Raw genomic sequence first — 17,438 nt, forward strand, 5'->3', positions numbered from 1 at the left:
GCCGCTCTTGGGTGCCAGGCCACTGGTCCGGCCGAGACCCTCCCTGGTAGCATAGTGTTTCCCACTAGAGTGGCTGCAGCGTTTGCAGCGGCCCTCCCCTTTAAGTGAATTGTGACGAGTCAGCGCGGTGCGGCATATCTGCGTCGCGCTGACGTCATCGGCGATGCACTGACATCATCAGCATGGCACTGATGACTTGGAGCGACGGCCGCTCTGATCCACCCAAACTTCGCCCCGCTGACAACTGCAACACCGCTTTAAGTTAGGCTGAGAATTTTGAAACGTTGTTCATTCTATATATAATGTTTAGATATCCACATAGAGATTACATCAAATATTTCCTCATCTCAAACTACATCTTGCCTTTGTTACACTCACGTAAAATACTTAAAGAAAATGTAAATTATAGAACTAAGCCTAAAATCCATTGAAAGATCCAATTAGCTTTTCTAAATATTTCTATCACTAATAATGCAATTTGAAAGGTACGGGTGGTATCAAGTGCCACATTTAAGTTTTCAAAATTCCAATTCTCCTAACTGAGCTGGCAACTGACCGCTGATAAATGAAGACAGCATCTCCAGCTGTGCAATTAAATGTGTAATAGTTATTAAAGAGGCATATAACAAATATGCAAATATACATTTACAAAGTTTAGAAAGCTACATATGTTTAAAAACAATTTATTATTCTAACACATTGTTATTCGATTGGCCTTTCCCTCTTGTTCTGTAGGTTTTGGCGTGCAAAAGGGTTGTGAGGAAGAGTGAATGTCAGAAAGGATGAGCAGTTTAAAGATAAATAATAAATTAAAATAAAGGCAGTAATAACAAAATACAATGGAAGGAAATGCAAAACAGCACGACATTTAGCAAATTTGCACATTTTGGATTTAAATTTGGATTCTTATATTGCTGGCATGCGAGTCAGATGGATCTTGAATCCTGGGTGCACACACAAGCTCACACACATATATATATATATATATATATATAAAAATACACACACACAAACATATACAAGTATACACATACACCACAAACACACATATACATATGCACACACAAGCATATATATATATAAACACACACACACACGCAAGCATATACAAATATACATACACCACAAACACACATATACAAACACACACACATATATACAAACACACACACACATATATACAAACACACACACATATACAAATACAAACAAACACACATATATACAAACACACACACACACATATATACAAACACACACACACATATACAAACACACAAACACACACACACATACAAACACACACACACATACAAACACACACACACATACAAACACACACACACACACATACAAACACACACACACACACACACATACATACAAACACACACACACACACACATACAAACACACACACACACACATATACAAACACACACACACACATACAAACACACACACACACACACATACAAACACACACACACACACACACACATATATATATACAAACACACACACACACAAACATACGTGAAAAATTTATATTGGCAAACAATGTGCAGCTGAAAGGCTTGTTGTTATTTTTGTCAAAGCTTCAGTTGTATAGTGCAGCTCTATTAAAGGCCATTTGGAGGAGTTTACAAACCCTGAACTGAGCTTCATCAGTAACACACCTGTCTCAAATCTAGGCGGCCATTTTGGACCGTCACCAAAGCCCTTCAAGTGATCTCCCTTCAGCCTTGATGACCGATGGCGAAATGCTTGGAAGAACTGTGACATAAGGAATGGATTCCTTATTGAGGACCTCACAGTGCAACCTGAAGGATCAAACCTTCCCCGCAAACAGTGGACAAGCATCAACCGCCTCAGAACCAATCATGGTCGATGCTGCCACCTTCTCCACAGGTAAAAGATTAAACATCCCCATCATGCAACTGTGGAGCTGCTAACCAGACCCTGGAGCATATCATTGAGCACTGCCCTCAGAGGAAATTTGCAGGCAGCCGACAAGATATCCATGCTGTTACACCGGAAGCTTTGGCCTGGGTATCTGACTTAGATATTGATATTTGATTTGCTTTGCTGCTACCATATGAAAGAAGAAGTAGTAACCCATCTAATGCTGCCAATGTGAAAAGTGTATTGTTTTCAACATACTTATAATACAGGCATGAAAACAGTTGTTCTGCTTTTCCTACACTTCATTTTATTATTACTGCCTTTATTCCCATTTACTGTCTATTTCTTTTTCGACCTGCTCATTCCTTTCTGACATTCGTTCTTCCACACCCCTTTGTGCCCAACTCAACATGCAGAGGGGATCTGAGAAGGTGAGAAGCAGGAGGCACATCAGAGACATCAACACCATCGAAGACTTTAGAAAGCAAACCTTTTGAAAACCTCCTTCCAAAAACTCCCAAACACAAAAGTGGGTTTCTAAACAAGTAGCCCCTGCACACAAACTTAAAAATAAAGTTTCCTCTACAGCATCATGATAATCTTATGCTGTCAGAAGGATTGAGAAGCAACCACTCTTGGGAGATCTAGATGGCAAAAGGCTGGAAAATGGGGACATTGATAAGCTGTCCAGTGATCCATTTCTAAGACCTCTGCTCAAGCAGTGTGCTGTAAATCCCTGGCAATTACACAGTATGACAGTTTGACGGACACTACCAGCTGAAAACCTTTGTAACAAAACCGTGAGCTACAAATGATCTTTTGACCGTGCAGATATTTTGAAAATTGTCTTGCATTTGCCAAACTTAGCACATGTAATTGGATTTTTCAGCTACATGGTGATATCCATCAGATCAGATGGCTTTACTTAGATGTTCAGACACGTGAAACCAATAATAGTTTATTAGTCTCATGCCACAAAATACAATTGTTGGCACATTGTCAATTGTACCTGGAAAATCATCATGTCCACTGCCAAGTGCACCAGATAGCGGTATGAGGAGCCGAAGCTGCAGCCAAGAAACCGCCACTTCCAGTTCAGCAATCACTCACGAAACAACACAGGGCACCCACCTGGGACATAATGCTAATTTATCAAACATAAAGTATGTGGCGACAAAGGGGTCGAACTTGGTGGACTCACCACTTGCCGCTGCCGACTGCTGCCAAGTTTTTTGGGCAATCTCCCCTCCAAGCGAGTTTGGTGGAAGCCTCCCACCGGTGGGGAGGGAAGACCGCTGGGGACCGCCTGCTGACGCACAGCTCACTCAAGTGTCCTCTCGCCCGCCGAGCTGACAGTTTGGTCCTGGCGGGAGTCCGCTGCAGCGGGGGAAGGACCGCCGTGTGGAGGCAGGTCTAACCCCAACGGTAAAGTAAGAAGACCTGCAAGATAAGGTTAGTAAACCTGTTTTCTTTATTTGTTTTCCAGCGTTTCAGGTGGATGGGGTCCCCTAAAGGATTTGCAGTGTTTTATTTTGTTGAACGTTTGAAGTTTTAAATGATTGCCTCCTCCCTGGGTCCGACTCAATCCTCGACAGTACTTTGCCGAGGATTGCATTTGGCGCGAGATTGGGAGGTCCCGTTCGCTGCCACCCAGATTCATGGCGCAAGTTGTTTTTTTGCCGCTGGGCGTCCTTCCCGGACTTTTCCACAAATTTCCTGCCTAAAGTACTGTCAGGTATCTCAGCAGTCCTTTGGGTGTCACTTGGGTGGAACTTAGCTTCCACCAAGTTCAGGGCCAAAGCCACAGAGTTGATAACTCAAAACCCATTGGATACAGATTTTACACATGTCTTGTGAAATGCCTAGGTTTCTGGGCAATACACAAACAAATATAACTTGTATATGTATATATCAGCAGGGGAAGTTATATTCATGTAAAATATATGCACACAGTATTTACAAATGCTGTACATAAATATTATGTCCCCAGCTGTTGTGTACCAATATCCTGGCTTGGACGCAAATGTTCAAATTCTGGCCTCGTTTGCATAACCTCTACTAATCCTTCACAGTATATTTTATATTGCTCTCCTTTGGAATATGTAACAATACCACGTTTTGCATTAATTGGTCCAGATTCATCATGTAGTCTCAATCTATGGAATCTATTCAGTGATTAGTGGACAGATCAATACCCTATACCAATGCTTTCTAAGGTCATGAAAGCAAAGACACATAGGGGCCGAAATTGGCCCTTTCCTTAAGGCCTGTTACCACCACAAATCGGTGGCCACGCTGCAGAGTGGAGTGGCTGCCGACTTTTCGTGGAATGGCCGCTGATAGCCCAATTGCCCTCCCGAGTTTTCCTGGCGGTGCCCCGATCTCTCCCCACCGCTCCACTGCTGCTGATCTGTGGCAAGTGCGTCATCACCGTGCGCACCGCCGATCTACCTCCCCCACCCCCGACAGCAACATTCCCCTCTGAAAATCTTTGGCCCGCCCGGTGGTCCAGTGAGGCTATGGCCTTCTGCAATGGCGGTGCGGCTTCCCTTAAAGGGGAGAGCGCACTGCCGCTGTGTTTTTTTTTGTCGGCCGACTGTCATGTCGGTCCGACAATTATGCCCCCCAGGTTCGGCCGGGCCGCCAATAGGCAACCTGGAACCTCCTCTTGGGTGCCAGGCCGCTGGCCCAGCCGAAACCCTCCCTGGTGGCCCAGTGGGCCGAAGTTTTAAAATCGCGGAGGCTCTCCCCTTTAAGTGAAGGGGAAAGCCATGGTGATGCGGCGCGTGATGACGTCATCGCGGCAGTCACTCCGCACCTCCCCCAACTTCCGCCCGAGGTGTTGCCACCACCGTGTACCTGCTCCTCAAGTGTTGCCACCGTCCCGAAATTGAGAGCGACTTCCAGATCCAAGGAAAAAAAAACAGCAAAGAGCAGAATATCGCTCAAGAGGCGACCTGAACCGCTAATGCGGTAAAAACCATTCAAACGTGGTGGGAGCGCCCCGTTTCTGGCGGGGGAAATTTCTACACCATAATGTTATTACCTTGTCACAGATAATATTTCAACTAAAACAAAGATCTTGGAAGTTTGAAAAGCTCTTAAACTATAAATTAATGAAAATATCACAATGTTTTAATCTATAATCTTGGAAAGTTAACACCAATCAAACCTCACAATGAGTGAGACAATATAAACTATTGCTTGACAACAAGACCTTTTAATGGTAGTTGATGTGCATTAATGATAATGGCCCAGAATATGTTGGTAATGATGATGATGATCATCATCATCAATGAATCATCAAAGGCGGTCCCTTGAAACGAGGATGACTTGCTTCCACGCCAAAAAAGGATGAGTTCACAGGCGTTTCAATGAAGGATCCGAACTACATCCTCAAGAGTGGAAGATGCCTGTGCATGGATTTTTTTTAACATGTGGTGGCCGTTGCACACCAGCCACTACACGGGCTTGACAGAGCTAGGTCTTGGTCCAGTGGCAAGGATTACCCAAGACGACTGGAGACCAGCTTTGCTGCATGGACCTAGTGCGCACACATATTGCTGTGTGGACTGGCCCGTGCTGCCCCTGGGCCCCGAACTCATGCCTCCCCTGGGCTATGATCACGTCCCTCTACACTCTCACTGCTCCTTCACCCCGATCTCGCCGCTCCTGCTGTATCCGCCCACGCTCAAGAAACAGCGAGTTGAATGGCACTTATCTTTATTAGTGCATAAATAACCCAGCATTTTTTGGTGAGGCAACCCCATGAGTTGCAAATCGCACAAATTGCTGAACAATTTGCACCACTCCGCTGTTCGCCTCACGAAACTGACATCTCGCTGTGAACCTCCCTGTAGGGTTCAAGAAATTGCTGCACTTGTTAAAATTAGTTAATTTCACCGCAGAAAGTTAGGGCTGGTACTTAAGGATGTAAGGACTCTTTTAATGATGAGTTTTCTCTTCTTGCATTGCCATTTAACCTCTCTGGCCCAGAAAAGGAACATCTGAAACTATGAAATCTCATTCCTTCAGTTTGTAAATTGTTCCGAGAGGTTCTTAAAATATCAAATTTTTTGTCTTACTTTTCCTTTCTGTCTTTATTCTCTCTTAATCCAATCTTTCTTTCCTTCTCATATTTCTCTTTCTGTATCTAATATGACTCTAATTCACCCTATTTCCTTGTCCATTGTTCCTATGTTACTTTCTTTATCCTTTAATCTCATTGGTTAAAGAGATCGACTGTTGGTCCTGTCATTCACCAAGATCCCAGATGGCCCGTTGACCTTGCACTTCCAGCAGTTTGGGCCACAATAAGAGTGCGCTGTTGGGGGGGGGATGAAAAAAAATCTAAAATAAAAACAAACAGGGCACCTCGAAAGATGCCCCGCTCCAGCACATTCTTAGCCCATATCTAAATATTTTACAGAGATATATCTACCCCACTTTCAGAATTTCATTTCAACATAAGGTTTTAAGTAATACATTATTCATACATTCTCGCATACAGGGGCTGAAATTCCCCTGTTCTGCACCTCCCATTAGCGTCTCCGGGGGACATGAATAGGGCGCAAAATTGTTTTCGCCGGGAGAGGATAGGGCGCTACCGGCTCCCGAGAAATTGCGCGGAAGTTAGCGGATCCATGAACATGGTAGCACCATGCCCCCCTGGTAGTGCCCCGGGCGTCTGTGCCTCTGGCAGTGACTTAATCGCCGTGTGAGCCGACCGCTTTTCACCCATGGCGACCCCTTTCTGCCCCGCGGCAGAAATTGCCAGGCGCCCCGCGAGGCCGCTGTGGGCATTGCCCGCGCCAGCCTCGCGAGTCTCACGCCGGGCCGGTCACCCTTTGCGGGGCGAACCTTAAAGGGGAGGTCTTGTGGTGCCTTCTACTGTAGCTGAATGGAAATTCTGCAAATACGATCATCAGAATGACAGGACAAGTATCTGATAACGAAGTGTATATGTTTTGTGTGGACATTTTGGTGCAACAATAAAAAAGTGACACCTGTGATACTGGCAGGGTTACTTATTGCTAGTTGCCCCAACAACTGAGTGGCTTGCTTGGCCACTTCAGAGGAATCATGAGTCGACCCTGTATTGTGGGCTAGAATCCCGTGTAGACCAGATCAGACAGGGGCTGCATGTTCCATTCATTAGTGAATCAGTTGGGTTTTTCTGACAAGCTGCCAGTTTTCATGGCTATTTTCTTCTGGCAATGGCCATTCATTACTAGATGTATTGAATTCAATTCCATAACTTGCCACAGTGCAATTTTAGCATAACCTCTGAGTTGCTAGTCTAGTGCCAATTCAATGACCACCACACCGCCATACCTGTTTGAAAAAGCAACCTGGATATTGAACAGAATAAGAAGGAAATTACAAATAAAGCGATGGCCCAGTTAGAGAAGATCATTGATTTGCTCAACTTGAATTGTGCTGCTCTCTTGCTGGCACAGCAGTAAGCTGTTGGACAAGAATCATCACCCAACACCCAAGAGCAACACACGACCATTCCTTCACACTCCACGTCCAACCAACGAGTACCTCCCTTACTACCTACCCCACTCCCAACCCACCTGTGTACTGTCATGGTGCTTCTGTTCAACTACCATGTAACATTTTGCTGTAAAATGCCTGTGGTTTATGAATTGCTATTCATGTACAAAACCAAGAATTAAACAGCTTTTAAAAAACGTGACAAAACAAATGGAATTTACAGTACTGAGACCTGTTTATTTTCCCTCACTGGACTTTACTATTCTGAAATCAAGGGCCCAAGTTTCCACAAGAAAAAAAACGGGCGCCACTCCGAGCTGGGCGCCCATTTTTCGCGCCTAAAATGGCGCCTAAAAAAATCCTCAGTATTCTCCACCTACTTACAGGTCCTCTGGCCCTCAGCGCAGCCAGCACGAGCTGTGGGGGGGGGCGGAGCCAGGTCCCGGCGCTGAAAACAGTGCCGGGACCTCTGCACATGCGCGCTACAGTCGGCACGCAAGTGCAGTAGCTCCAGGCGCCGAACTGTGTGGGAGGGGCCCGAAGCATGCAGCCCCTAGCCCTGGCCGAATGGCCTCACTGGGGCTGCGTCGATAAGGCTCCACCCACGGCCAGTTCCTGCTCCCCGCCCCCGACAACCGCACCCCCCCCACCCCCTGCCGACCCGACCCCCCCCCCCCACCGCCGACCAGACCCGGCCCGACACCCGCTCCTCCCCGCCCCCCCCCCTCCCGCCGCCGACCCGATACCTGCTCCCCCCGCTGACCCGACAGCCCCCCCCCACCTCGGACCGGACCCGACACGCGCTCTCTCTCCTCCCCCCCCACCCCCCCCCGCCGAGACCCGACACCCGCTTCCCCCCGCCCCCCCCCGACTGACCCGACCCACGCTCCTGTTCCCCGACCCGCCCCCCCCCCCGGCGCAATGGACCCAACTCCCGGACTAGATCCGATCCGACCTGACCTCTCCCTTCCCCACCCCCCACCCCCCGCTCTCTCTCTCTCTCTCTCCCTCCCCTCTCTCTCCCTCCCCCCCTCTCTCTCCCTCCCTCCCTTCTCTCTCTCTCTCTCTCTCTCCCTCCCTCTCTCCCTCCCTCCCCTCTCTCCCTCCCTCCCTCCCCCCTCTCTCTCCCTCCCTCCCCCCCTCTCTCTCCCTCTCCCTCCCTCCCCCCTCTCTCTCCCTCCCCCCCCTCTCTCTCTCTCCCTCCCTCTCCCCCTCTCTCTCCCTCCCTCTCCCCCTCTCTCTCCCTCCCTCTCCCCCTCTCTCTCCCTCCCCCCCTCTCTCTCCCTCCCCCCTCTCTCTCTCTCCCTCCCTCCCTCCCCCCCTCTCTCTCTCTCCCTCCCTCCCCCCCTCTCTCTCTCTCCCTCCCTCCCCCCCTCTCTCTCTCTCCCTCCCTCCCCCCTCTCTCTCTCTCTCCCTCCACCCCTCTCTCTCCCTCCCTCCCTCCCTCCCTCCCTCCCCCCCTCTCTCTCTCCCTCCCTCCCCCCCTCTCTCTCTCTCTCTCCCTCCCCCCCCCCTCTCTCTCTCTCTCTCTCTCCCCCCCCCCCCAGCGACACGAACGGCTTTCTCCCCCCACCCCTCCCGCTCAGCAGCACGAAGGGCTGCAGAATTCTCCCTGGCTGAAGCACTTTCACACAGGTAGGAAGATGGTTTATTTAATCTTTTCTTGGCTTATAAATGTTTATTCAGGTTGGATTTATTTGTATAATATTTGTAGAAATATAAATAAGGATTTATTATAGAATTTAATGAGTTCCCTTCCCCCCCCTCCCCCCCCCCCACCTCGTTCTGGACGCCTAATTTGTAACCTGCGCCTGGTTTTTTAATGTGTAGAACAGGTTCTTTCAGTTCTACAAAAATCTTCACTGGCTCCATTCTACTTTAGTTTGGAGTACATTTTCACTGTGGAAACTTTCAAATCAGGCGTCAGTGGCCGGACACGCCCCCTTTTGAAGAAAAAATTCTGTTCTAAACTAGAACTGTTCTGCCTGACTAGAACTGCAGAAAAAAAAATGTGGAGAATTGCGATTTCTAAAATAGTCCGTTCTCCACCAGTTGCTCCTAAAAATCAGGCGCGAATCATGTGGAAACTTGGGCCCCAAGTGTCAGGATTCTAATGAAATTATCTAATAAACTTATGAAAGATGTTGTAAATTTTTAAAAATAATGAATTGCTACAAAATGCACCACTCTACAGTCAAGAAGGAGGGCGTATGACCTGGTAACAGTGGTGGCTGGCAGGAACTACATGATGCCAACATGGATTAACGACTCATGCCAATTTGGCTCCTCTCTCTGGAAGTGTCTCCATTAAGTTCAGCTCCTCTCTCCCAATGGTCAAGTTAGGACTGGGAACGCAGCATGCAGACAGTTATGGGGAATGAGCTCACAGGGCACCTGCTCTGGACAGTGTGACCTGTAAAAATCCCCTTTCAAAGAATATGTGACGCTTTCAGGTTTTAAACCAGCCATTCAAATGAATCCTTTAGCCTTAACTTGGAATGCACAGTAACTTTCCTTGGAGTTATTCAAATGACCAACAAAAAACAAATCTACAGTCTAGGAATGTTGTCTAATTTTTTTAGGTTTGTTTCTTAACTTGCGAATGGCACTGATGTTGACTGTGATGCCTCTTTGTTTAATATGATCTCGGAATCATTTTTCCATTGTTATTTTTCTTAAATAAATCATTGGATATATTCAAGAGGGAGTTAGATATGGCCCTAAGGGTTCAAGGGGTATGGAGAGAAAGCAGGAAAGGGGTACTGAGGGAATGATCAGCCATGATCTTATCGAATGGTGGTGCAGGCTCGAAAGGCCGAATGGCCTACTCCTGCACCTAGTTTCTATGGGCCCAAGTTTCTACACGATAAAAAACGGGTGCCCTTCCGAGCTGGGCGCCCGTTTTTCGCGCCTAAAACGGCGGTGGGAAAAAACGCGCGATTCTGGAGCGCCCTGCAGCTCCTTGTCTGTTAGGCGCGGCGCCCAGGGGGGCAGAGCCGACACTCGCGCCGATTTTGTAAGTGGGAGGGGGCGGGTACTATTTAAATTAGTTTTTTTCCTGCCGGCAACGCTGCGCGTGCGCGTTGGAGCGTTCGCGCACGCGCAGTGTGAAGGAAACATTGGCACTCGGCCATTTTTGTAGTTCTTTGTAGCTGTTTAATTTTTGAACATTTTTTAATAAAAGCACATTGCCATCAGCACATCAGCACTGAGAAGGCTGCAGGAAGCCTCAAAGTTGAGGCAGCCATTTCTCTCCCCCTTCCCGCCCGCCGTCGGGAACGAACGGCTTTCTTCCCCCCCCCCCCCCCCCCCCGCGGGAACGAACGCCTGCAGCATTCTCCCTGGCTGAAGCACTTTCACACAGGTAGGAAGATGGTTTATTTAATCTTTTCTTTGCTTATAAATGTTTATTCAGGTTGGATTTATTTGTATAATATTTGTATAAGTATAAATAAGGATTTATTATAGAATTTAATGAGTTCCCTTCCCCCCCCCCCCTTCCCCCCCCACCTCGTTCTGACGCCTAATTTGTAACCTGCGCCTGATTTTTTAATGTGTAGAACAGGTTTTTTCAGTTCTACAAAAATCTTCACTTGCTCCATTCTAAGTTAGCTTGGAGTACTTTTTCACTGTGGAAACTTTGAAATCAGGCGTCAGTGGCCGGACACGCCCCCTATTGAAGAAAAAATTCTGTTCCAAAGTGGAACTGTTTTACCTGACTAGAACTGCAGAAAAAAAAATGTGGAGAATTGCGATTTCTAAGATAGTCCATTCTCCACCAGTTGCTCCTAAAAATCAGGCGCAAATCATGTGGAAACTTGGGCACTATGTGTCTATGCAATGTTGTTGAAGAAGTAACCCTTCTCCTGGACGCGCCTAGAGCCCTGTTTTGTCAAGGCAACACTCCTATCTGTGTGTTTAAATCATAGGCGGTCTCGCGAAACGAGGATGACTTGCTTCCACGTCAAAGAAAAAGGATGAATTCACAGGTGTTTCGAAAGAAGAACCCGAACTACATTCTCAAGGGTTTAAATAACATCGAGATGAATGGATGAAGTGCGAAAAAAATACAATTTTCTGTGTCATGGCAACTCAGAAGGCTGCTCCACTTTCTCCTATTTGTCCATGGGTACATTTCTGCTGCCTGAGTATTTTCAAGATGCGGTTATATTACAGTAGGCTGACCATATGTCCCCGAAAACCCCTGGATTAGTTACTGTGTCCCGGAAGAGTTCCCGGTTCAGGAAACTCGTCCCCGAATAGAGCCACAGTCATTGGTCTGCTGCTCGGCAGGAGTTGGAATTTAACTTTACTTTTGGATAATCTGGAAAGATTCAATCTTTGTGTTTTTAAACACGAGCCCCAGAGGGAGCTCCTTGTCCTGTTCGCACCCGGTTTGAGCTCAGGAACGGACTCCAGGAGCCGGTTGAACAGAGGAAACGATGGTGGCCCTGCCTTCCCACAATGCAGTGCAACAGAGGAAAGGCCCCATCGATAGCTCGGGTTGCACTGCACTCTGGGTGATTGAGTCACATGGCCCCGTGTTTCGGCCAATTGTGACTTGCCAGAGGGCAGAACCTTTAAAAATGCGCGGGAGAAGCCGAGGTGCCTTGAGAGCTGGTGAGTGAGTGGATTTACTTTACCTCAGAGATCAGTATGGTACAGCGTGTTTTTTTTAATGAATAAGGCAAGATCTAAATCCTTCCACTGGGAAAAGGTTTTTGGAACATTCTGAGATAGAGGGTTTTCACACCTTGGGCTAGATTTTCGGTTTTCGTCAAAAACTACTGTTTTTAGGCCTAACTTTTGGCCTTTTGGTAAAGTTGTACGAGGATTCGCGGCGCAAACTGCGAGTTTCAGCAACTTCAGTCCGGGGCCAGTAGCGCTGCGAGAGGGGCCTTGGGAGGAGGGATAAACAAAAAAAAAATTGCAAAAAACATTCAAAAAAACATTTTAAAAACCCTTACCTACTAAATTGGTGAAAAATAATTTAAAAATAAAAACTTTAACTTACCTTTTCGCAGGTCTTCATACTTACCGTTGCTGGCAGGGCTGCACCGACAGGTTTGACCCTGTCGGTATTCTGAGCGTGGTGTAAGGGTGGGGAGAGTCTCGAAAGTGCGACGGAAATGCAATCTGCGTCGTTGCACGTCGGCGCACCGCTCCCTGGCGGTACGTGAATGCGCCACCGCAAAGAGGTAACCAAGAATCCCGCCAACTGGGTTTTCGCCGCGGAGAGTCAAGTTGCAGCGAAAACCTGGTCGTAAAGTCGGCGAAAATCCTGCCCTTAATATGGAAACTCTCAGTCTGTTTGGAACAGACTTAAAATTGGGAAATTAAAAGTTAGGTTTCGGGACTGAGTATAGATGTTACCGCACTATTGCCAGAACACATGCAAGATTCGAGATTTGGTGAAAATGACGTTGTCTCTACGTGTATTCCACTAGCAGAAGCGACCAAGCTATCGTGGTGGTTTTCTTGAAACGCGTCCTGGTACTTTGCTGCACTCCCACCCTACGTGTTCCCGGATTCGGTTTAGAAAATTTGGTCACCCTATCATACAGGTACTGATCTCAAACTGGTACTTGCTTAGGGCAACACAGGCTCCTGATGATGGAACCTGGAGCACTGTGTGTGCATGCAGGTGCAGGGCTCTGTTCGTGGGCATCCAAAAGTTGGTTAACTTTTGAAGTTAATAGAGAGCCGATGGGATAATTGGCTCTTTGATGACACCAATAAAAAAAATGAAGAGCAAAATTTAAAAATGCTCTCAGGCAGTCAGTTAGAACTTTAAAATTTTGCTTCGCTGCTGTTGCGGTTACAATACATTAGTTGCTTAAATTCGATCTGAGTGACTTCACACCCAAGTTACGCCGGACAGTTTGTGATAATGCAAAACCAAAATCCCTTTGCATCGACATGAAATGTGCGTTACAACTAGCTTATTAAATTGCCCATAGTGCAAAAGACACCAAACAGTTAGCAGGTGGATTTGCTGTCAACAGAGAAATATTTCGGAACACCTCTTCAGGTAAAGCAGCAGCAACATACCTGTATTGTAGTGGTTGCTAGAGGTGATGACGATTCTGTGAACTTTGGTTCTGATGGCGAATTCTCTGATCCCTGGGATTCATGACTTCTGGGTTGTTCTGGAGACAGAGCATCATTGCTACTGTCTTCCTCAAAGGAAAATGTGTCGGGGGCTTTAGGGAAATTAACTTGGCCAACTGTTGACAAAAGGAAAACCACAATGTAAGCAACGCATTTGCTGAAATGTCAGGAATAAAAAGGCAGGGTTTGGCTTTTGACAATGATTCAAACAATGGCTCCTGAGGCCATTGTAACTGAGATACCCTGAAATATGGATTAAATGTGCCATTGAATTGCATTGACATTAAAGGCAAATACAATATCAAAACTGAAAGGCCAATTCTAAATAGTTGTTGCAAGAGAATTGTTAAAACAGTTCTCTTCTAATATGTGCTATCCAATTATTACATAAAACATATTGGACACCTAGCAACAGTGTCAAGGTACTAATGTCGCAGATCATAATCTTATTGGAACCACATGATTAGATTATTGCCTCAAGATCACTCCTTCATGCATCTGTTTCAAACATACAGGAAATTTTCATTTTAATTTTCTGGTTCACTATGTGGGTTATTCTGATACTGACAGAGACTCACAGTGTATTCAATATGTGGGTTATTCTGTTGCAGACAAAGGGGCTGAAATTCAGGGTCTGAAGAAGGCTTGTTACAGCCGTTTTGCGGCGGTCACATGGCAGAATCGAGTGGCCACCATGTTGCAGTCGATGGGCCACCCCGATCCAAATTTAGCTCAGGGATTTTTCGGCCTGTCCCCACTTCCGCCCGCATATGTCGACCACCGCAAGCAATTCTTCAAAGCGTGCCGCCATTCTCCCGCACCTCCAGATGTAGAATTTACCAATATCTCGCAAAGATTCCAGGTACCTTTCCCCTGCAGAGGAGAAGAATCCTTTTCTGGACTTTTAAAATGAGTTTAAAGGGGCAGACGAAGCCTGCAGGTGATAAAAGGGGATGCATTCATGGAGAACCGCCCCCCAGTGTTTGGACTCATAGGAAAGGGAATTCAAAATAGATCTAAATTACAGAAGCTTGAGATCCCCTAAACATCTATGGGAAGGAGCATATCAATTTTAAGATTCTACAACATTTTGGCTGCGAAAAAGAGTTACCAAATACAGGAGGTGGGGCCAACCTCTGAAGCAAATTCGTGTATTAAGGATCCCAGGCTATTCACCCCCTAAGAGATAATCGAATTACCCAATCAAGCACAATGGAAATCATGGTCAGGAAACTGGACAATCCTAAAACAATGCAAAACCAGTGATAGACATTCTCACACCCTAATGGAGTTACTGTTGACAAAGGAGACATTTGAAAATCAATGGACAGAACAGTTTAAACAGAGCCCAAGAGATTTGATGGGAGATAACGGAGCCTTTTTTTGGGATATATCTATCCCCCAGTTTTACAAGGAAAAACTAGCAGAACACAGACTGGAACTCGCACAAACTCTAGCAGAACACAGATTGGAACTCGCAGACTCGAACAGAACACAGACTGGAACTCGCACAGACTCGAACAAGGACACAGACTGGAACACAGACACAGACACAAGCAGCCTGCTTCCTCTACAATGAAGAAATGGAATAGTGAAGGAAACTACCAGAATTCATCAGGAACTGACCGAGCACGGGGCCCATGAAACAGAAGGTTGTCAGCAACCAAATTGACAACCACTCTACAATCTACTTCTGAATGACCCAACGGGGGAGAAATTACCAAAAGGGACTAACTAAAACTATTCCTAACCAAAGAAAGTGTCTACTTACCACCCCATACATCCAAAACGCAACTTAGCGCATCAACTGACGCACCCTAACCGAAGACTACGCAGTCCGAAGTCCTCTCCTCCGTCTGGGGTGCGGCTCGCCTAGAAGGCCAAGTGCAGCGAACCTCGAAACCATGATTCACCGGCAACTGTCTAAAGGGATTGGTGAGCATAGCCCCTGAACCCCCAGAGCTATAACTTAGTTAGTTAGGGGAATTGGGAGGGGGAGGCTGGGATAACTTGTGTAAGTGCATCTGCATTCTCCTCTTTACCCCATTTCGAGTTTAAGCTTTATTCTTTTCCCCACAGGCTGTAATTTGACAATTTATTCAATGTGTATTGGTCTGTGTGTGTTATTAAAAGTGTGCCTTTTACTTCTTTTTAAACACAATAAAGCCATACCTGCTTCCTACCTTGAAACCGATTGTCTGTCCAAGTCTGTCACAGTCCCTTCATAATTCCAGTGTCTAGAACCAAGGGTGTGGGAGCGATTCGGAACCACTCATAAGGTCAGAAGGGAAAGCTGACCCCTCTGCAAACCACCCCTTACATATGGCGACCCAGATGGGACACTGGTACAAGGGAAGTGATAAGAGAGAGACTTGTTTCAGGAAACAAAGCAAAATGGAAGAGGGGATTTCCTCGTATGTGTTTAAGAGGGTAAATGTGGCTAAGGAGTGGGTACTCGATCTATTGTATGCTGAGCGTCCAGAAGATGCTGCAGCTCAATGGACCGAGAGCAAGGACCATAAAAAGTCGATAGAGAAGGCCATTTGGCTAATTTGCCTTCAGCAACAGATCCGGCTTCGAGATGAGGAGAATGAGAAATTAAAGGGAGTATTGAAACAGGCGGAAGAGAGGTCCAGCGCAAGAGCCATAGTTGGGGAAAGGCTGTGGACAGAGGTGGGACAGTTAAAGGAAAGTAGAGAGCTAACTAAAGAAAGGTACAAAACCCAACTGGACCTTTTACAGTGTCAGATTATTGAAGCCAAGAATAGCGAATGGGCGTTGCGGGAAGAGAATTCCTGCCTCGCCAAGAAAGTTAAAGAGTACGGGGAGAGGGTCAGAGACATTCAGGTAGCCTATAAGGTAGCCAGTACCAGGGAATTTGAGGCAGGAGACCATGGTCCCTGCCAGCAGCAGATCCAAAGCTTGAACCTTGCTCTGTCCCGAGCTAAAGGCATGGTGTGCCTGGTAAACCCGGATTTATCCCAGGAACACCTGGTTGGGCAAGGAGAAACCTTCCCAGTCACCGCCTGTAGCTCCCGGGAACGGCCCAGAGCAGCAGGGATGTCAGCCAGAGTGCGGGGCAGCAAGGATTGCGAACTGCCAACATTGGCAGCCCCGAGTTTTAACTCGGCTTGGCAGCACGGGGAAGAGGGCGAGCCAATACAAGAAGGGCCGGAACCAGGGCCAATGCACCTGGTCCGGCAGCAGAAGTTTGGCCCGCCTGATGCCAATAGGGCAGCAGGACCCCTAGAAAGCAACTTCATAGTTCCCCATGACACCCAAAAATTGAGGGCTATGATAGGCCACCTAAGTAAGCTCATGCAACAGGGGGATCCCTCGGTACACTTCCTGGAAGTGGAACACAAAGGGGATATTAACGGGTGCGATGATTCGGAGCAAGATAAGCTGTTGCTCTTCTCGCTAGACACCAAGCTGTGCCATTCCCTCTCTGCAGACAGCAGAAAGGGGCAAAACACGTATGCTACGGTTAAGGAAGAGGTTCTAGAGGCCAGCTGAGGCCGGTGGTTTACTCCTCCAGGATCCTCACAGATGTGGAGAAGGGGTACTCCAACTGTGAGAGACACCTCCTAGCCACACATTGGGCAGTGTAAAGATCCTTGATCTTCACGGAAGGGTCTCCTCTAACACTCCTAACCCACCACACACCTACTCAGATGCTCCTAGATAGGAGGATTAAGGACGGGACGGTGAGCAGTGCCCGCATTGCTCGCTGGACCCTGCTCCTCTCGCAGATGAACCTCAGAGTAGAAGGCCCCTGCGAGCCAAGGCTCGCAGCCAACCTAATCTATCCAGGGAAAGCCCACAGGTGCTCCATAGAAGGGGTATGGGAGGTGAACATTGGCCTTCGGGCTGGGTTACACCCTACAGGCCGGGATATCTATGTGGACGGGTCCAGCACAGTA

The 17,438-nt window shown here is 47.1% G+C and overlaps 1 protein-coding gene across 10 annotated transcripts in view; it reads right to left on the reverse strand.

Moving 5' to 3' along the window:
• The window catches only part of myocd (myocardin), a 144,497-nt gene that overhangs the window by 35,925 nt on the left and 91,134 nt on the right, over positions 1 to 17,438 (reverse strand). For all 10 annotated transcript variants that reach the window (XM_070857550.1, XM_070857548.1, XM_070857552.1 and 7 more), the window contains one exon: positions 13,456 to 13,631. In XM_070857550.1, coding sequence (XP_070713651.1) covers positions 13,456 to 13,631 — 176 coding nt within the window. The remainder of the gene's footprint in view (positions 1 to 13,455; positions 13,632 to 17,438) is intronic.

This window comes from Pristiophorus japonicus, chromosome 16 (assembly GCF_044704955.1).
Source record: "Pristiophorus japonicus isolate sPriJap1 chromosome 16, sPriJap1.hap1, whole genome shotgun sequence".
In the NCBI taxonomy this organism is placed as follows: Eukaryota; Metazoa; Chordata; class Chondrichthyes; family Pristiophoridae; genus Pristiophorus; species Pristiophorus japonicus.